This window comes from Carcharodon carcharias (genome assembly GCF_017639515.1).
Source record: "Carcharodon carcharias isolate sCarCar2 chromosome 37 unlocalized genomic scaffold, sCarCar2.pri SUPER_37_unloc_2, whole genome shotgun sequence".
NCBI lineage: Eukaryota > Metazoa > Chordata > Chondrichthyes > Lamniformes > Lamnidae > Carcharodon > Carcharodon carcharias.
The window spans coordinates 1295878-1317296 of record NW_024470767.1 but is presented as its reverse complement, the minus strand read 5'-3'; the positions used below and the strand labels follow the sequence as shown (position 1 = coordinate 1317296).

Genomic DNA, 21419 nt, shown 5'->3' with positions numbered 1-21419 from the left:
GCGGCCTCCCCTCCCCTCCGCAGGCCGAGCGGCCTCCCCTCCCCTCCGCAGGCCGAGCGGCCTCCCCTCCCCTCTGCAGGCCTCCCCTCCCCTCCCCTCTGCAGGCCTCCCCTCCCCTCCCCTCCGCAGGCCAAGCGGCCTCCCCTCCCCTCCCCTCTACAGGCTGAGCAACGTCCCCTCTACAGACTAAGTGGCAGCCCGATCACCTCAAGCTCAGCAAACGATGAGACTATCAGTTGGCTTCAGGGATTTGAATTGACTAAATAATAATCATTTTTGTTGTCACACATTGAGAGAGGAGGTTAAATGGAAACCCAGTTGCCTTACTGTTACTTTTCCAGCTGGTTTTCACCTCAAACAGTTAAAATGGTAAAACTGTCGGCAGCTTCAGGGGAGTAAAGGACAGACAGTTTATGCCGTTCTGTGTCACCGACCCTGACCTGAGATGTCAGCGACAGGAAGTGCACCAGTAGGCTAATCGACCATGGGCAGCATCGCCTCCAAATGGTCCACCAAATGCATTTGCTGACTGAGTAGCGATAGGAAACTGGCGTCTTCCCTCCCTCTTCTCACCATTAGCTCAGGGACAGGGCAGCTGGCTGGAATCCTTCCCCCTGTGCTACCTTTCAAACTCGAGGCACGACACTGCACCAAGAACATCGCCAAGCCGCACAGCCGAGCCACACAGTGGGGCGAGTGCACACTGACATCATCACCAAATCTTCCATCCACCCACCCACAAGCCTCCCCCGCCAACCGCCCCCCCCACCCCCACCACCCCTCCTCGCAACACCTCACCTCCCACCCCGCCCGTCCCCCAAAGCAACACATACAGGAAACCAGAGCCAAAGGAAAGTCACAGACAGAAGGAGGAGACACAGGCGAACAAGGAAGAGGACAGCGAGAAGCTCCAGAATACCTCTTTCAGAAGAAGGTTTGGAGTTATGCTTTTGTTTGCATCTATCTGCAACAGAGAAGATAAAGAGAGTGAAAAGATCCGAAAGAACAGGTGCGGCTTCCTTTTAATTTTAGAAAAAAAGAGAAAAAAAGAACCAGATGGTCAGAATAACTCAGTGCCAGAGGAGGGCTTCATGCAGATCATGCTAAACAACTCCATGTTCAGACATGCTTACAAACTGAGACTCCGGACAAGGACCTCAGGCTCAATACAATCCTTGATGTCCCTGTATCGAGCACAGCGGCTCCCTGATACCCTGAATCCCACACAGCCCCGAACTCCGTTCTGTTTAGTCTGAAATGGGGTCTACACGGCACCAGGGGCCGGCCGACAGAGCATTTGTGGAGTCGGCGCAGGCCACAGTCTGGGGAAGGGTTTGGCAGTAAGAGCCAGCAGCTTCAGCACAAGAGGCAACGATACAGCCCCAGGGTGAGCAGGTCTGGTCGCAAGTCACCAGCAAGAATCGAAACAAAGGATGTTCCTCAACAAGAACAGGGAAAATGACTGAAGCCCCAGGTTTTAATATTGGTTGTTCTCCCCAGTATTATATAGGCCAACACTGCCAAGATCAAGGCAATGCTGGCAACTATCACAAGATACAGCAAGCTTAACACCAATGTTTATAAAGGTTATTATTGCTGATATTGTACAAGCTAATATCATTAATATTGTACAAGTTGCCAATGATACAGCCTGGGCTATTGTCACCAATATCTTTATGGAATATTATCACCATTTTATCAATAACATTTCTAAGGGTTAACATTGTCAACATTGCTTGGGTATCAGCATCAACAGAGCCAGCATTGCCAACAATGTACTGGGTATTATAGTAAATATTGCATGGATTAATGCCAATACTTTGGGAGTGATATAGTATGGATTGTCACTGCCGATATTCAGTGAGCTCCTAGTGTTTGGATATTATTGCCAATGTGGTACTGAACAGTGATATTATAAGGGGTATCAGCAATATTGGCAGGGGCATTACTGGCAAAACTGCCCAGCTCCCCGGCAACGCCGCCCAGCTCCTCATCCTACAGTATGGGCCAAGCCTGCTACACCATGCATTACTATTGTCGATATTACGTGGGCAATTGTCAATATTTTAGATGGGTTAGACACTGATAATGTACAGCGTACCTCTGATACTGTGCAGGGCATCATTGCAAGGCCCTTACTGATCGTATTTTAGTTTTGTCTGATATTAACTGAGTGATCAGTGACCTTGCCAGGATTACTGACATTGTATGGTTTACAGACTGACCATAAAACCATCTGGAAACAGTGAGGGGTGTAGCAAACTGTACAGAGGTCGCAGCTTATTATCTTTGAAGCTAGTCACTGGGATCCTAGGTGCTGAAGACCAGGTTTGTCACCCGGCTGACCTCAATGTGAGGAGGAGAATGGAGCAGCTTGGGTTACAGCTCCAGAAAGTGAGAGTCTTTCCCAATCCACACCCCCACCCCCAAGTGAAAGTCAGGCTTCTCCGTGTGCAGGGCACCTACAAATCAATCGACGATCATTCACGCGGCACAGCTGTGAAACTGGGGTTAACAGAGAGACCGTCTTTCCCTACCTCACTCCAAATGGATCCCTGGAGCTGACAAGCTGCCCTCGAGCTTTCCCTTCAGGATACAGCGATTTGTTACTGGCCGCTCATCACATTATTGGTGGTTTGTAGATCAATGGGGATATTAGGGAGGCAGGTTCCAGGTTTCATAAAGCACTTCAGATATGGGAATAGCTTCATGCGCCGCCAAGTATTCACTGTACATGCCAGGAATTACATCCCCAGTGAAGGAAGCTTTGCTCAAAGCAGAACCAGACATGCCACATTTTAAACTATCTCAGCCGTGGGGAAGGTGGGAGGGGAGGAATTGCTTGATTAGAGACAGGCATTGAGTTGGTGGACCATACAACCCAAGGAAATGAGATCCCTGGTACACCAACTCTACCATAAGGATGGGGGCGGGGGGGCAGGGGAGGTGGTTATGAGCAGCTCCAAGGAACATCAGTCTGCCAGAGATTCAGTCACAGGCCCCTGGCAATGTGCTCTTGCAATGGAACAGTTTGTGTATTGTCTAAGTCTATTACTGTATTACTAGTTCCCTGCACTGCCTCTCTGCTCCTGTGTAATTATCTTGCTGCTGAATAAATCTCTGGAATTTAGACAATGCTGCTGCCCAAGTGTGTTATTCACTCCTTGTTAGAGTAGACAGGGGATTCATTCATCTCTGATGAGTTTCCTTTTATTCATTCTCGGGATGCAGGAGTTGCTGGCGAAGCCGGTATTGATCACCCATCCCTTAGTCTCGCTGGGAAGGTGCTGGTGAGCCTTCTCACTGCCGCCTGCTTTGGAAATGGTTTGCGCGGTCACTGCAACTGAGAATCGAACACGTCTGTGTGGGCCTGGAATCACCTACAGCCCCAAACTAGGTAATGGCACCAGGCCTCCTTCCCTAAAGGGGCGTCCGTGAACCAGTTGGGCTTTTACGACAATCCAATGTATGATCGCTCGGCATGTCACTAAAGATAAGATGTCGCTGGAGCTTTTCATGGACAGGTGGAAGAATGCCAAATTTCAAAGGACCCAAAACCTTATCCGGCTGTTTGGCTGGCAAGTCATCTCTGGCTGAGGCATTGCCCTGGGGAATGGATCAGGAAACTATTTCCTCTCCACGCTTTGGTTTCATTCTAATTTGTTAATGGTGAAGGCAAAAGGAACATGACCAGGCATTGCACCTTTTTCAGGCTAAACAAAAGCGGGCAATTGTTCCCTGGTGCATTCTCCTTGGCAGGGTCGTGAATAATGAGATTGACATGCCAGCCAATCAGTATACTCTTCTCATGCAGTCTAAACTGTCGCTCCCTTTGAGATTTGGCGCTCTTGAGTCTGTCACGCTGAGTGCAAGATGAAAAGTTTCCACAGTATCTCTCGTTTTTCAGCAATATTCATGAACCCAAGCTCTTTGTTTCTAGATTCTCAAAGACAGATTTACATTCAATTCAAACTGCCCATACTGGGATGTAAACTGATGCTCTCTTGATTGCTGGTCTGACCATTCTGGTACTGTAACAGGACATGCCATTGTACTCATGGCAGCATGAAGGGGTGCACCATTGAGACAGCCTCCCTGTACAAATTGTCCGTGTGCTTTCAGCAATTGAGTTAACCGTGCACTTGTCGCCACCATATTTCTCACTGTCCACCCCTAACAACTTGCAACACTGGCAGCAAGTTAGGACAAGTCACTGGCCTAGCCGGCTCCAACTGTTAAACAAGTTCACAAGTTCCCTGCACATCTCAGCACTAATGGCAGGAGAATCTAATCCACGCCACCGCTCCCACGTAGGGCTTCTCACTCCCACCCATTCCCAGGACTCCAGCATTAGCACTGGAGGGTGCATTCATACAGGAGCAGCCCAATGAGCACGCAGCCTTCCTCATTCCAGTCTTCATAGGATGGGATTGGGGTGGGGGGAGAGAATAATGGGGAAAAGGAGTGATATAGATTTAAGGAGAGGAGAGAGAATGAATTACAGAATGAGCACAGCAAGTCAGGCTGCTGGAAGGGGTGGAGACACGGTACTTACTGTCACAAGCATATGGTTTCTCTCGATCCTCAATTGCAGCAGCATCCATTGCTTTCTTTCTCGCACTCCTGCCAACTCCTTTACCCTGATTTGATGGATAGACAAAACAGCTTACCCTCAGCAAATCTGTCAAAATCAACTTAAAAGCTTCAGAGCTTCACTCAGAAATAAATCACTGGTGCTTTTAATTCTTAAATTATAAATAAGGGTGTATAGTAAATATACTAAAGTCATGTGGGAGTTCATCAGGAACTTGTATTTCTATAACATCTTTAGCATTGTAAATGTTCTCCACAGGAGCATAACTGTTAAGGTCCTTGATTGGTAAGGGGATCAAAGGTTACGGGGAGAAGGTGGGAGAATGGGGTTGAGAAACTTATCAGCCATGATTGAATGGCAGAAAAGACTCGATGGGCTGAATGGCCTAATTTCTGATCCTATGTCTTCAAGGTCTAACTCAGACAGAATTTAGCCCTGAATCACAGAGAGATGTGAGGGACAGATGACCAGATGTGAGGTGAAAGAAGTCGGTTTTGAGGAGCGGCTTAAAGGGGAGAAGGGGCAGGGGGAAGGGAGAGAGAGAGAGGTTGAGGTTTATGGGGGGAATTCCAGAGCTTAGGGCCCCAGGCAGCTGAAGGCACGGCCGCCAAAGGTGGAGCGTTGGGAATCGGGGGGGTGGTCACGAAGCCAGAAATGGTGAGTCGCAGAGATTTCGGTGGGGGGGGGGGGGGGTGCTGTAAGGGGCTGCAGGAAGTTAAAGGGCCAGGGATGAGGGGGCCACGGAAAGATTTGGAAACAGGCCTGAGAATTTTAAAATCGAGGTGTTGCTGCACTGGGCAGGTCAGCAAGCACGGTGGGGATGGGGGGTTAGTGGTGATGGGTGAATGGAACCAGTGTGAGTTAGCATGGAGTAAGTCAGGCGGTCTCGATGTTTGATAAGTAAAGGACTGTTATATAGTACAACACATGGGAGCATCTGTTTGGTTAAGGCAGGGCCCATTAATGTTGAGTAGGGGTGCAAAGAGGTTCCTGTGGATCATAAAGACGGGTTCGGCTGAATGGCCTGAAGCTGTGCCGTAAATCCATGAAGGAATGGGAGGAGGGATAACCAGGAGAGCTCTCTGCTGGAAAGAAGGTTGGTAAAGGCAATGATGGAGGAAGAGAAGGTTAGAGGGCTGAAAGTTTGAACAAGGGATGGCATGTGGCCTGGGGTTTGCGCCATTAGTTCGCAGGAGAGCAATGCCAGGATGGAGGAGATGAGAGATAAATCAGGGTAGAAGTGGACAGCAATGAGCTAAACAGCCTGCTTCTTACCAGTGGGACCACACTCTATATCATCACTGGTGGATAACTATCAGTTACCTTGGCTCGGCCTTTACTCCGCCGCTTCGGGAGATCTTCCTCATAATCTTCATCATCCAGATCGTCCAGGAAATCATCCGGATCCAGGATTCTCTGCAAACAAAAACAGGATATCATAAACTTTCCCCATAGAATTGGAGAAAGAATCAGACCACCCAACAATTCCTCACACCCTTTAATATCCCACCCAAACTAAATCCACTCTCCTCTCACTCCCCGCACCCTTTAATATCCCACCCAGTCTAATCCCCCTCTCCTCTCACTCCCCACACCCTTTAATATCCCACCCAGTCTAATCCCACTCTCCCCCTCACTCCCCACACCCTTTAATATCCCACCCAAACTAAATCCACTCTGCTTTCACACCCCGCACCCCTTAATATCCCACCCAGTCTAATCCCCCTCTCCTCTCACTCCCCGCACCCTTTAATATCCCACCCAGTCTAATCCCACTCTCCCCCTCACTCCCCACTCCCTTTAATATCCCACCCAGTCTAATCCCACTCTCCTCTCACTCCCCGCACCCTTTAATATCCCACCCAGTCTAATCCCACTCTCCCCCTCACTCCCCGCACCCATTAATATCCCACCCAGGCTAATCCCCCTCTCCCACTCGCTCCCCGCACCCATTAATATCCCACCCAGGCTAAACCCCCTCTCCCCCTTGCTCCCGGGACCCTTTAATATCCCACCCAGTCTAATCCCACTATCCCCCTCACTCCCCGCACCCTTTAATATCCCACCCAGTCTAATCCCACTCTCCCCTCACCCTTTAATATCCCACCCAATCTAATCCCCCTCTCCCCCTCACTCCCCACACCCTTTAATATCCCACCCAGTCTAATTCCACTCTCCCCCTCACTCCCCGCACCCTTTAAAATCCCACCCAGTCTAATCCCACTCTCCTCACTCCCCGCAACCTTTAATATCCCATCCAGTCTAATCCCACTCTCCCCCTCACTCCCCGCACCCTTTAATATCCCACCCAGTCTAATCCCACTCTCCCCCTCACTCCCCACACCCTTTAATATCCCACCCAGTCTAATCCCACTCTCCTCCTCACTCCCCACAACCTTTAATATCACACCCAGTCTAATCCCACTCTCCCCCTCACTCCCCGCACCCTTTAATATCCCATACAGTCTAATCTCACTCTCCCCACATCCTTTAATATCCCATACAGTCTAATACCGCCTCACTCTCCCCTCACTCTCCGCACCCTTTAATATCCCAGTCTAATACCACCTCACTCTCCGCACCCTTTAATATCCCATACAGTCTAATACCGCCTCACTCTCCCCTCACTCTCCACACCCTTTAATAGCCCAGTCTAATACCGCCTCACTCTCCGCACCCTTTAATATCCTGTAGAGTCTAATAACGCCTCATTCTCCCCTCACTCTCCGCACCCTTGAAAATCCATGCAATCCAATCCCACTCTTCCCCTATCCCAATCTCTCTGCCCTTCAACATCCCACTAATCCCACTCGCCCAGTTCACTACTAAGAGTTCAACCAATAATACAACAGGAGCGCCACACTGTTGGAGGGTCAGTACTGAGGGAGCACTGCACTGCTGGAGGGTCAGTACTGAGGGAGCACTGCACTGCTGGAGGGTCAGTATTGAGGGCGCGCAGCATTGTCGGAGGGTCAGTACTGAGGGAGTGCCACACTGTCGGAGGCTCAGTACTGAGGGAGCGCCGCACTGTCGGAGGGTCAGTACTGAGGGAGCGCCGCACTGTCGGAGGGTCAGTACTGAGGGAGCACTGCACTGCTGGAGGGTCAGTATTGAGGACTCGGAGCATTATCGGAGGGTCAGTATTGAGGGAGCGCCACACTGTCGGAGGGTCAGTACTGAGGAAGCGCCGCACTGTCGGAGGGTCAGTATTGAATGAGCGCCGCACTGTCGGAGGGTCAGTATTGAGGGAGCACCGCGCTGTCGGAGGGTCAGTGCTGAGAGAGCACCACATTCTCAGAGAGTCAGTACTGAGGGAGTGCTGTACTGTCAGGGTGTCTGTACTGAGGGAGCGCCACATTCTCAGAGGGTCAGTACTGAGGGAGCGCTACACTGTTGGAAGGTCAGTACTGAGGGAGAGCCGCACTGTTGAAGGATCAGAACTGAGGGAGTGCTGCATTGTCAAAGGGTCAATACTGAGGGAGCAGCGCACTGTTGGAGGGTCAGTACTGACAGAGAGCCAGTACTGAGGGACAGCCACGCTATTGTAGGGTCAGTACTAAGGGAGTGCTGCACTGTCAGAGGGTCAGTACTGAGGGAGCAGCTCACTATTGGAGGGTCGGTGCTGAGGGAGTGCCGCACTGTCGGAGGTGCCGTCTTTCAGGATGAGACATTAAACCGAGGCTCCGTCTGCCCTCTCGGGTGGGTGTAAAAGATCCCACGGCCACTATTGGAATAAGATGGGGGGGGGGGGGGAGTTCTCCCCAGTTCCCCAGTGTCCAACATCACTAAAAACAGGTGATCTGGGTCCTTATCCCATTGCTGTTTGTGGGAGCTTGCTGTGCACTAATGGGCCGCTGTGCTTCCTACATAATGACAGCTACACTTTCAAACCTATGTAGCAAATATCCACCTCCCAGTGATGAGATCAATCAAGCTCCAGTTCTGTAGTAAAATCATTGTGACAAAGAACTCCATTCCTGCTGGGCATCAACAAGTGTGCTGCAAATACAGCCAAGAGACTCGCACACCTTCCTCGCTCTGCTGTTGTTCACAGGGTAGTCATTAAGGCTGTCGTCATCTCGGTGGTCGGATAGTCCTCGCTGTTTATCCACTGCCTCCCCTCGCAGCAATGCCTCCAGACTACTGCCATCAGGGGGCACCAGACTGTCCTTCTTCAACCCCAAATCAAGCTCTATAGAATCAAGAGAGAACAGTTCACACTGACGGAGCCATGCTGCTAGAGTTCAAAAAGAACACTGCTTAAAACGTCACTTCCTTTGTGAATTATGTACTAAGGGGGTCACTGTTTTTCAATTTCAGGCTCCCAGGACAGGTACAGCACAGGGTTAGATACAGAGTAAAGCTCCCTCTACACTGTCCCCATCAAACACTCCCAGGACAGGTACAGCACGGGGTTAGATACAGAGTAAAGCTCCCTCTACACTGTCCCCATCAAACACTCCCAGGACAGTTACAGCACGGGGTTACATACAGAGTAAAGCTCCCTCTACACTGTCCCCATCGAACACTCCCAGGACAGGTACAGCACGGGGTTAGATACAGAGTAAAGCTCCCTCTACACTGTCCCCATCAAACACTCCCAGGACAGGTACAGCACGGGGTTAGATACAGAGTAAAGCTCACACTACACTGTCCCCATCAAACACTCCCAGGACAGGTACAGCACGGGGTTAGATACAGAGTAAAGCTCCCTCTACACTGTCCCCATCAAACACTCCCAGGACAGGGACAGCACGGGGTTAGATACGGAGTGAAGTCCCTCTACACTGTCCCCATCAAACACTCCCAGGACAGGTACAGCACGGGGTTAGATACAGAGTAAAGCTCCCTCTACACCGTCCCCATCAAACACTCCCAGGACAGGTACAGCACGGGGTTAGATACAGAGTAAAGCTCCCTCTACACCGTCCCCATCAAACACTCCCAGGACAGGTACAGCACGGGGTTAGATACAGAGTAAAGCTCCCTCTACACCGTCCCCATCAAACATTCCCAGGACAGGTACAGCACGGGGTTAGATACACAGTAAAGCTCCCTCTACACTGTCCCCATCAAACACTCCCAGGACAGGTACAGCACGGGGTTAGATACAGAATAAAGCTCCCTCTACACTGTCTCTATCAAACACTCCCAGGACAGGTACAGCACAGGGTTAGATACAGAGTAAAGCTCCCTCTACACCGTCCCCATCAAACACTCCCAGGACAGGTACAGCACGGGGTTAGATACAGAGTAAAGTTCCCTCTACACCGTCCCCATCAAACACTCCCAGGACAGGTACAGCACGGGGTTAGATACAGAGTAAAGTTCCCTCTACACCGTCCCCATCAAACACTCCCAGGACAGGTAGATACTGAATACTTCAGAGCTTGGTAGCTGATGATGAATGTGGGAGGTTGTTAAGGATGGAACGTTGGGCTGTGCAGGATGTGTCTGCACGGGGAGAGGATATGGCTGATGGGAAGGGAGATGTTCAAAAGGAGGATTTGAGCAGTGCAGTGGGGTTGCTGCCTGTGAGCAGGAAAAGTGCCGAAAATTCCTGATTTTTTTTTTTACAGACAGCCTTGGATTGGTGCTTGTTACCATGGCGACTTCAATCATCTGGGTATTGTTTCATGTGCGATGCTGACGCACCACACCCATGAGAACTGGGCTCTCCGCCAGAGCCATTAACTCTTCGCTGGGGTTGCGGACATATATTATTTAACAAATCTCTCAGAGCCGAGCGGCTGATTAGCTCCAGTACCTGGTTTGAGAGCTGCGAAGCTGAGATGAGGGTCCTCAGGGGGGTGAGCTCGCCTCTTCTTCCTCCAGCGACGGGCAGGATAAGTGTACAGTTGTCCTGGGGCCATTCCTGCAGAACAGCGAGTGTAACCTTAACATCTCTCAAACCCAGAATAAGCCTGAGAGCCACAACATCTGCCACACCCCCCGACACAGAACCAGACACAGATCCAGACAGAAACTCCCCCCACCTCCCCGACACAGAACCAGACAGAGACACAGACCCAGACAGAAACTCCCCCCACCCCGCCGACACAGACCCAGACAGAAACTCCCCCCACCCCCCGACACAGAACCAGACAGAGACACAGACACAGACCCAGACAGAAACTCCCCCTACCCCCCCGACACAGAACCAGACAGAGACACAGACCCAGAGAGAAACTCCTCCCACCCCCCCCGACACAGACCCAGACAGAAACTCCCCCCACCCCCCGACACAGAACCGGACAGAGACACAGACCCAGACAGAAACTCCCCCCACCCCCCGACACAGAACCAGACAGAGACACAGACACAGATCCAGACAGAAACTCCTCCCACCCCCCCCGACACAGAACCAGACAGAGACACAGAACCGGACAGAAACTCCTCCCAACCCACCCGACACAGAACCAGACAGAGTCACAGACCCAGACAGAAAATCCCCCTACCCACCCGACACAGACCCAGACAGAAACTCCCCCATCCGACACATAACCAGACAGAGACTTCCCCCACACCCCAGAAACAGCATTGACCCCCCCACAGAAACAGCACTGACCCCCCCAACACCCAGAAACAGCAATGACCACCCCCCACAGAAACAGCAATGACTCCCCCCCCAACAGAAACAGCACTGACTCCCCCCCCAACAGAAACAGCACTGACTGCCCCCCCCCACAGAAACAGCACTGACTGCCCCCCCCACAGAAACAGCACTGACTCCTCCCACCCCACAGAAACAGCACTGACTCCCCCCACCCCACAGAAACAGCACTGACTGCCCCCCCCCACAGAAACAGCACTGACTCCCCCCACCCCACAGAAACAGCACTGACTCTCCCCCCCCCCCACAGAAACAGCACTGACTCCCCCACACCCCACAGAAACAGGACTGACTCCCCCAAAGCCCACAGAAATAGCACTGACACCCCCACACCCCACAGAAACAGCACTGACTCCCCCCCCAACAGAAACAGCACTGACTCCCCCCCCCACAGAAACAGCACTGACTCCCCCCCCCACAGAAACAGCACTGACTCCCCCCCCCCACAGAAACAGCACTGACTCCTCCCCCCACAGAAACAGCACTGACTCCCCCCACCCCACAGAAACAGCACTGACTCCCCCCACCCTACAGAAACAGCACTGACTCCCCCCCACAGAAACAGCACTGACTCTCCCCCCCCACAGAAACAGCACTGACTCCCCCCCCACCAGAAACAGCACTGACTCCCCCCACCCCACATAAACAGCACTGACTCCCCCCCCCACAGAAACAGCACTGACTCCCCCCCCCACAGAAACAGCACTGACTCCCCCACACCCCACAGAAACAGCACTGACTCCCCACACCCCACAGAAACAGCACTGACTCCCCACACCCCACAGAAACAGCACTGACTCCCCACACCCCACAGAAACAGCACTGACTCCCCCCCCGACAGAAACAGCACTGACTCCCCCCCCACAGAAACAGCACTGACTCCCCCCACCCCACAGAAACAGCACTGACTCCCCCCCCAACAGAAACAGCACTGACTCCCCACCCACCAGAAACAGCACTGACTCCCCACCCACCAGAAACAGCACTGACTCCCCCCCCACAGAAACAGCACTGACTCCACAGAAACAGCACTGACTCCCCCCCCACAGAAACAGCACTGACTCCCCCCCCCACAGAAACAGCACTGACTCCCCCCCCCACAGAAACAGCACTGACTCCCCCACCCCACAGAAACAGCACTGACTCCCCCCACCCTACAGAAACAGCACTGACTCCCCCCCACAGAAACAGCACTGACTCTCCCCCCCCCACAGAAACAGCACTGACTCCCCCCCCACCAGAAACAGCACTGACTCCCCCCACCCCACATAAACAGCACTGACTCCCCCCACCCCACATAAACAGCACTGACTCCCCCCCCCCACAGAAACAGCACTGACTCCCCCCCCCCACAGAAACAGCACTGACTCCCCCACACCCCACAGAAACAGCACTGACTCCCCACACCCCACAGAAACAGCACTGACTCCCCACACCCCACAGAAACAGCACTGACTCCCCACACCCCACAGAAACAGCACTGACTCCCCCCCCCGACAGAAACAGCACTGACTCCCCCCCCACAGAAACAGCACTGACTCCCCCCACCCCACAGAAACAGCACTGACTCCCCCCCCCAACAGAAACAGCACTGACTCCCCACCCACCAGAAACAGCACTGACTCCCCCCCCACAGAAACAGCACTGACTCCACAGAAACAGCACTGACTCCCCCCCCACAGAAACAGCACTGACTACCCCCCCCGCAGAAACAGCACTGACTACCCCACCCCCACAGAAACAGCACTGACTCCCCCCCACAGAAACAGCACTGACTCCCCCCCACAGAAACAGCACTGACTCCACAGAAAGAGCACTGACTTCCCCCACCCCACAGAAACAGCACTGACTCCACAGAAAGAGCACTGACTTCCCCCACCCCACAGAAACAGCACTGACTACCCCCCCCCCACCCCCACAGAAACAGCACTGACTCCACAGAAACAGCACTGACTCCCCCCCAACAGAAACAGCACTGACTACCCCCCCCACAGAAACAGCACTGACATCCCCCCCACGGAAACAGCACTGACTCCACAGAAACAGCACTGACCCCCCTTCCCCTGACACAGACCATAATCCCTTCCCAGCTCCCTCTACCCCAGATTCTAGCACCACCCACCCAGAACGGAATGGAAGAAACCCTGTGTTGGCCCAGTTTCTACTCCCAACCCCCATCCCTCCACTCCCCCCTGCCCCACGTCCGCCCCCCACCTCCACCAACCCCCACCCGCCCCCCCACCCCGGTCCCCCCAGTACCCCCTCTGTCCCGCGTCCCCCCCACTCCCCCACCGCCCATCCTCTTCTTACCAGGTCCCCGGTGCCGTTTCTCCATCCAGATATAGCAGTTACTCTGTGCCACTCCTGTCTGGGAGTCGAGGAAAGGCAGTCTCACACTCCTCTCCGCACACAGCCTGGCATTGTAGTTGTGACATTGCTCAATGGCATCCTTGTAGTACTGCTCACCGATGCTGCATGGAGGGAGGATGGTCACAAGTCAGTTAGTGCACAGCAGCGGGTACTGGGTACCTCTTCATTGCACATAGCAGATAATATCAGGTGGCAGAAGCATTCTCCACCAGCTGAGGGACAATTCAAAAGCAGCTCCATTATCTGACACCTTTTGAGTATTTGATTAACCCTTTGTTTTCTCTGAGCTGAAAGCAGCAGCCTCTCAGCCCATGTATGCTCCAGCAGTGTCACTCGCTGCTTCCACCCCTGATAATCCCTGTGTAACCTCTCCCCATCTAACTCACCACCCAGACTGCCTCAGAGACCTCAATGCCTGTCACCAACCCCCACTGTGGCCGTACCTTCAGCTACGATACCCTCACTGGTTAGAGATCCCCAACATCTCAACAACCTAGCACACGTGTGACTGCTCCAGTGTTACCAGAGGATGACTGAATGGGATCACGCCATTCACAGGTCACAGAGTGAGAATCAGGTTTACCCACAGTGCAGTGGACGAAGATTGTTAAGCCTCCTCACCATGAATCATCTCTAGAAAAACAGATTCTGATACAACACCTCAATCACTGCTCCCCATGCATTCCAACCAGTGAGGACAAAGACAGGGTGGTGAAATGGACACAGGTCAGAGAAGTGTGAAGTGAAACTTTTTGGTAGGAAGAATGAAGATGGTGGGACAAGTAGAGAGCAGCTGTTAAACAGGAAGACAGAATCCTGGGCTTTACAAATAGACACACAGATACAGAAACAAGGCTGTGATGTGAAACCCTTTCCAAACACGGGTTAGACCCCAGCAGGAGGATCCTGTCCATTTCTGGGCCCCACACTTTAAGAAGGATGTCAAGGTCTCGGAGAGGGTGCAGAGGAGATTTACTAGAATGTTCCCAGGGATGAGGGGACCTCAGTTCATGTGGAGAGACTGGGAGAAGCTGGGATTGTTCTCCTTAGAGCAGAGAAGGTTAAGGGGGAGATTGAATCGAGGCGTTCAAAATCAGGAAGGGTTTGGATAGAGTGAATGAGGAGAAAGTGTTTCCAGCGGCAGGAGGGTCGGTAACCAGAGGGACGCAGATTGAAGAGAATCGGTAATAGAGCCAGAGGGGGAGACGAGGAGAATGTTTTTTTTACACAGCGAGTTGTTGTGATCTGGAAGGCGCTGCCTGAAAGGGGGAGGGAGTTCCAGGATTTTGACCCAGCGACGGTGAAGGAACGGGCGATATAATTCCAAGTCAGGATGGTGAGTGACTTGGAGAGGAACTTGCAGGTGGTGGTGTTCCCAATTTAAAGTGGTGCCAAACCTTATGTTTGCAAAATTTGCTCAACGGCCCCTTGAGGGAGAAAAAATGGAAATGTGCCCCCCCCCCCCCCCACCCAACAACCGAGTGAAAAAGTTGAACAAGCCTGTTTTAAAAGGAGTTCTACTCATCCACACTTAGCGGCCAGGGATTGGGAACTGACAGACTGGCTTAAAAAACATCCAAATTTCCCAAGCTAAGAGCTGCGATTTTGTGAAGCCGTTTGTAAGGGCAATTTCACTCATCACTGCGCTGCCGGTGGGGAGGGTGGGGGTGAGGGTAGGTTTTTGGGGGGGGAGGGGGGTGTTGTTGGAGGGAGGGGTGAGGAAGAGGCTGGCGGCATGAATATTTTTCACTTAAAAAGCACTGTTTTACTGCCTTTTGGGGGCTCAAACGATGAACACATAAGAAAACAATGCAACAGCAGATTCAGAAATGATGAGGTCAACCCAATTTCTTGGAGCTCCTGCGTCTGAAAATTTGGCACAACGCTCCTGGTTGGGACGGACTTCACCTGAACTGTGCTGGGACTAGTGTTCTGGTGAGTTGCATAACGTGGGAAGTTGAGAGGGCTTTAAACTAAATAGAGGTGGAAGGGATCATGTCGGGGATGACTGAGTAAATGAAAGGGAAATGACAAGGCAATAGGTCAGGGTAGCAATAAAGGTAACGTTAATCAGAGAAAGGCAGGAAGGGACAGTGATTGCAAACTTCAGACTGTGCCAGCAGATAAGGCCAGAGCTTACAAAATCAGTAAATTCCCACAACATTCACAATAAAACAGATGAATTGCCAGCTCAAATAGAAATCCACGTGTGACCTGAGAGCCATTCCAGAAACACGACGACAAGGAAACCAAAGCTCGGACTGGAATATCCAAGGGTATGTGACATTCAGGGAGGACAGGGAGCTGGGAAAAGGTGGTAGGGTAGCTCTGTTAATTAAACAGGGCATTAGTACTGTTGTGAGAGATGACCTTAGTTCTATAGATCAAGCAAGGGGGCAGGAAACATTGATGGATGTTGTTTATAGGCCACCAAACAACAGTGGCAACGTAAATCACAGTGAAATTAGAGGTGCTTCCATCAAAGGTAATTCAGTAATCACGGGGGAATTCCACAAATAAACTGGGTAAACCTAATTAGTACTAATGTTGCGGAGGACAAATTCCTGGATTGGATGCAAGATAACTTTCTAGAGCAGTACGCTCAGAGGAACCAAGTAGGGAACGGATTATTTTAGATCTAGTGTTGTGTAATGAAAAAGGGCTAATTAATAACCTTGTTGTAAAGCAGCTTTTAGGAAATGGTGACCATAATATGATGGAATTTTATATGAAGTTTGAAAGTGACGTAGTTCAATCAGAACCTGGGGTCTTAAATCTAAACAAAGGAAACTATGAAGGTACAGGGGTCAAACTGGCTATGGTAGATTGGGAAACTATGTTCAAAGATATGATGGTAGGCAGGCAATGGCTAACATTTAAAGAACTAGTACATAGTTTACAACAAAAATACATTCCTTTAATGCACAAAAACCCAGCAAGGAAAGTGCTCCAATCACGGCTAGTGAAAGAAATCGGGGGTTGTACTGGATCAAAGGAAGAGGCGTACAAAGCTGCCAAAAAAATGGCAAGCCTGAGGTTTGGGAGCATTTTAGAATTCTGCAAAAGAGAACCAAGAGAAAGTTAAAGAAAGGGAAAATAGAATACAGTCTAATATCCTCTATCCGTATATCCAAAATCCAAACTTTCTTTTTGAATGGACCCCATTGTGAGCCAACATGGACCTCGGCAACCTTTTGCACGGTAGTTTATGTCCTGACCTTTAGCGCGGGAAGTCCAATTGTTTGTCTGCACTGTCAACAGTCAGACACTCTTACCTGTGGTTATTTAGTGCTTTTCTTCCACTTTGTGAGTGGATTAACATCAAGGCTACCGAGGAAGTATTGATTGTTTTTAATCATACCTTCATTTCAATCTCAAAAGGAGGTGCTAAGTGGTGCACGAACCTGAAGTTGTGCAGATTGCAGACGTGTGAAATGTATAATGCGTCATTATCATCGCCACAAAACATACAGTAGCGGCACATGATGGCTGACCACTAGGTTTTGGTGGCATCCGGTCAGTCCCGCCAAGAAGTTTGTTGACAGCAGCTGTTGCAAATGGCGCATGGAGTGAATTTCTCCGACTTACTAGTTAATTTGTATGTTAATAAGCTAATGTAATATTATATTACAGATATAATAAGTGTCAACAGGTAACAAGTAGAACGTGAGAGCTGGCAAATGGAGGAACAACCCAGTACTTGTAGACTACAGCTAGTCTAGGCTTTGACTATTGTAATGTAAATAGGCCTCCTGTATATACATTAGTCATATCACATCTGAAAAGCAATCCTGAAAGGCAATCAGCCCCAAGAGTTTCAGAGAAAGGATAGACAAACATTATGAGAGTAAACTCATGAGAAACATAAAAACGGACTACAAAAGTTTCTATAGGCTTGTAAAAAGGAAAAGATTAGCAAAACCAAATGTGGGCCCATTACAGGCAGAGTCAGGAGAATTTATAATGGAGAATTCGGAAATGGCACAGAAACTAAACAAACACTGTGTCTGTCCTGACAGCAGCAAATAGAAATAATGGAGAATCAAGGGGCTAGTGTAGCTGAGGGACTACAAGATATTAATATTAGTTAAAAAGTAGTACTAGCAGTGCAGTGGATGTCGTATATTTAGATTTTCAGAAATTTTTAAAAATTCATTCACGGGATGTGGGCTTCACTGGCTGGGCCCAGCATTTATTACCCATCCCTAATTGCCCCTTGAGAAGGTGGTGGTGAGCTGCCTTCTTCAACTGCTGCTGTCCATGTGGTGTAGGTACACCCACAATGCTGTTAGGAAGGAAGTTGCAAGATTTTGACCCAGCGACAGTGAAGGAACGGCGATATATTTCCAAGTCAGGATGGTAAGTGACTTGGAGGGGAACTTCCAGGTGGTGGTGTTCCCCATGTGTCTGCTGCCCTTGTCCTTCTAGATGGAAGGGGTCGTGGGTTTGGAAGGTGCTGTCTAAGGAGCCTTGGTGAGTTGCTGCAGTGCATCTTGTAGATGGTACACACACTGTTGCCACTGTGTGTTGGTGGGGGAGGGAGTGAATGTTTCTGGATATGGTGCCAATCAAGCGGGGCTGCTTTGTCCTGGATGGTGTTGAGCTTCTTGAGTGCTGTGGGAGCTGCACTCATCCAGGCAAGTGGGGTGTATTCCATCACACTCCTGACTTGTGCCTTGTAGATGGTGGACAGGCTTTGGCGAGTCAGGAGGTGAGTTATTCACGGCAGGATTCCCAGCCTCTGACCTGCTCTTGTAGCCACAGTATTTATATAGCTAGTCCAGTTTCAGTTTCTGGTCAATGGTAACCCCCCAGGATGTTGATAATGGGGGATTCAGTGATGGTAATGCCATTGAACATCAAGAGGCAATGGTCGGATTCTCTCTTGTTGGAGATAGTCATTGCCTGGCCCTTGTGTGGCGTGAATGTTACTTGCCACTTGTCAGCCCAAGCCTGGATATTGTCCAGGTCTTGCTGCATTTGAACGTGGACTGCTTCAGTATCTGAGGAGTCACGAATGGTGCTGAACATTGTGCAATCATCAGCGAACATCCCCACTTCTGACCTTATGAAGGGAGGAAGGTCACTGATGAAGTGGCTGAAAATGGTTGGGCCGAGGACACTACCCTGAGGAACTCCTGCAGTGATGTCCTGGAGCTGAGATGACTGACCTCCTACAACCATAACCATCTCCCTTTGTGCTGGGTATGACTCCAACCAGCGGAGAGTTTTCCCCTGATTCCCATTGACTCCAGTTTTGCTGGGGCTCCTTGATGCCACACTCGGTCAAACGCTGCCTCGATGTCAAGGGCAGTCACTCTCACCTCACCTCGGCAGTTCAGCTCTTTTGTCCATGTTTGAGCCAAGGCTGTAATGAGGTCAGGAGCTGAGTGGCCCTGGCGGAACCCAAACTGGGCATCAGTGAGCAGGTTATTGCTAAGCAAGTGCCGCTAGATAGCACTGTTGATGACCCCTTACATTACTTTACTGATGATGGAGAGTAGACTGATGGGGCAATAATTGGCCGGGTTGGATTTGTCCTACTTCTTATATACAGGACCTACCTGGGCAATTTTCCACATAGCCGGGTAGATGCCAGTGTTGTAGCTGTACTGGAACAGCTTGACTAGGGGGCGCAGCAAGTTCCAGAGCACAAGTCTTCAGTACTATTCACAGAATCTCACAGTGCAGAAGAGACCCTTCGGCCCATCGAGTCTGTACCGACTCGTGAGAAACACCTGATCTACCTACCTAATCATATTTACCAGCACTTGGCCCATAGCCTCGAATGTTATGACGTGCCAAGTGCTCATCCAGGTATTTTTTTAAAGGATGTGAGGCAACCCGCCTCCACCACCCTCCCAGGCAGCGCATTCCAGACCATCACCACCCTCTTGGTAAAAAAGTTTTTCCTCACATCCCCCCTAAACCTCCTGCCCCTCAACTCGAACTCATGTCCCTTCGTGACTGACCCTTCAACTAAGGGAGAACAGTTGCTCCCTATCCACCCTGTCCATGCCCCTCATAATCTTGTACACCTCGATCAGGTCGCCCCTCAGTCTTCTCTGCTCCAACAAAAACAACCCAAGTCTATCCAACCTCTCTTCATAACTTAAATGTTTCATCCCAGGCAACATACTGGTGCATCTCCACTGCACCCCCTCCAGTGCAATCACATCCTTCCTATAATATGGCGACCAGAACTGCACACAGTACTCCAGCTGTGGCCTCACCAAGGTTCTATACAACTCCAACATGACCTTCCTACTTTTGTAATCTATGCCACAATTGATAAAGGCAAGTGTCCTGTATGCCTTTTTCACCTTCCCACTAACATGCCCCTCCGCCTTCAGAGATCTATGAACATACACACGCCAAGATCCCTCAGAACTTCCTAGTGTCATGCCGTTCATTGAATACTTCCTTGTCAAATTACCCCTTCCAAAGTGTATCACCTCACATTTTTCAGGATTAAATTCCATCTGTCACTTATCTGCCCATTTGACCATACTGTCTATAACTTCCTGTGGCCCAAGACACTAAACCTCACTGTTAACCACCCGGCCAATCTTTGTGTCATCCGCAAACTTACTAATCCTATCCCCCATAGAGTCATCTATGTCGTTTATATAAATGACAAATAATAGGGGACCCAGATCCCTGGGGTACGCTACTGAACATGGTCTTCCAGTCACTAAAGCATCCTGCTGTCATCACCCTGTGTCTCCTACAACTAAGCCAATTTCGAATCCACCTTATCAAATTACTCTGTATCCCATGTGCCTTTACCTTCTTTATAAGTCTCCCATGTGGGACCTCGTCAAAGACTTTGCTGAAATCCATATAAACTACATCAACTACACTACCCTCACCTACACACCTGGTCACCTCCTCAAAAAATTCAATCAAATTCGTTAGGCTTGACCTCCCTCTGACAAAGCCATGCTGGGGTAGGGAAGGGAGAAGGGGATGGGGGGAAAAGGGAGGGAGGGAGGGGGTGGGGGGAAAAGGGAGGGAGGGAGGGGGGGGGGAAAAGGGAGGGAGGGAGGGGGTGGGGGGAAAAGGGAGGGAGGGAGGGGGTGGGGGGAAAAGGGAGGGAGGGAGGGGGTGGGGGGAAAAGGGAGGGAGGGAGGGGGTGGGGGGAAAAGGGAGGGAGGGAGGGGGTGGGGGGAAAAGGGAGGGAGGGAGGGGGTGGGGGGAAAAGGGAGGGAGGGAGGGGGTGGGGGGAAAAGGGAGGGAGGGAGGGGGTGGGGGGAAAGGGAGGGAGGGAGGGGGGTGGGGGGAAAAGGGAGGGAGGGAGGGGGTGGGGGGAAAAGGGAGGGAGGGGGGGGGTGGGGGGAAAAGGGAGGGAGGGAGGGGGTGGGGGGAAAAGGGAGGGAGGGGGTAGGGGGGGAAAAGGGAGGGAGGGGGTGGGGGGGAAAAAGGGAGGGAGGGGGTGGGGGGGAAAAAGGGAGGGAGGGGGTGGGGGGAAAAAGGGAGGGAGGGGTGGGGGAAAAAGGGAGGGAGGGGGTGGGGGAAAAAGGGAGGGAGGGGGTGGGGGAAAAAGGGAGGGAGGGAGGGAGGGGGTGGGGGGAGAGGGAGGGAGGGAGGGGGAGAGGGAGGGAGGGGGTGGGGGAGAGGGAGGGAGGGGGTGGGGGAGAGGGAGGGAGGGGGTGGGGGAGAGGGAGGGAGGGGATGAGGGAGAGGGAGGGAGGGGATGGGGGAGAGGGAGGGAGGGGGTGGGGGAGAGGGAGGGAGGGAGGGGGTGGGGGAAAGGGAGGGAGGGAGGGAGGGGGTGGGGGGGAGGGAAGGGAGGAGGTGGGGGGGAAGGGAGGGGGTGGGGGAGGGATGAGGGAAGGGATG

The 21419-nt window shown here is 51.4% G+C and overlaps 1 protein-coding gene across 2 annotated transcripts in view; it reads right to left on the bottom strand.

Annotated features, from left to right (window-relative positions):
* LOC121274703 (zinc finger protein ubi-d4-like) overlaps window positions 1-21419 on the bottom strand; it is a 41059-nt gene that overhangs the window by 18450 nt on the left and 1190 nt on the right. For both annotated transcript variants that reach the window (XM_041182021.1, XM_041182022.1), the window contains exons 2-6: window positions 13518-13678; window positions 10362-10469; window positions 8623-8786; window positions 5918-6010; window positions 4556-4640 (exon numbers count right to left, since the gene is read on the bottom strand). In XM_041182021.1, the coding sequence (XP_041037955.1) occupies window positions 4556-4640; window positions 5918-6010; window positions 8623-8786; window positions 10362-10469; window positions 13518-13678 (611 nt within the window). The remainder of the gene's footprint in view (window positions 1-4555; window positions 4641-5917; window positions 6011-8622; window positions 8787-10361; window positions 10470-13517; window positions 13679-21419) is intronic.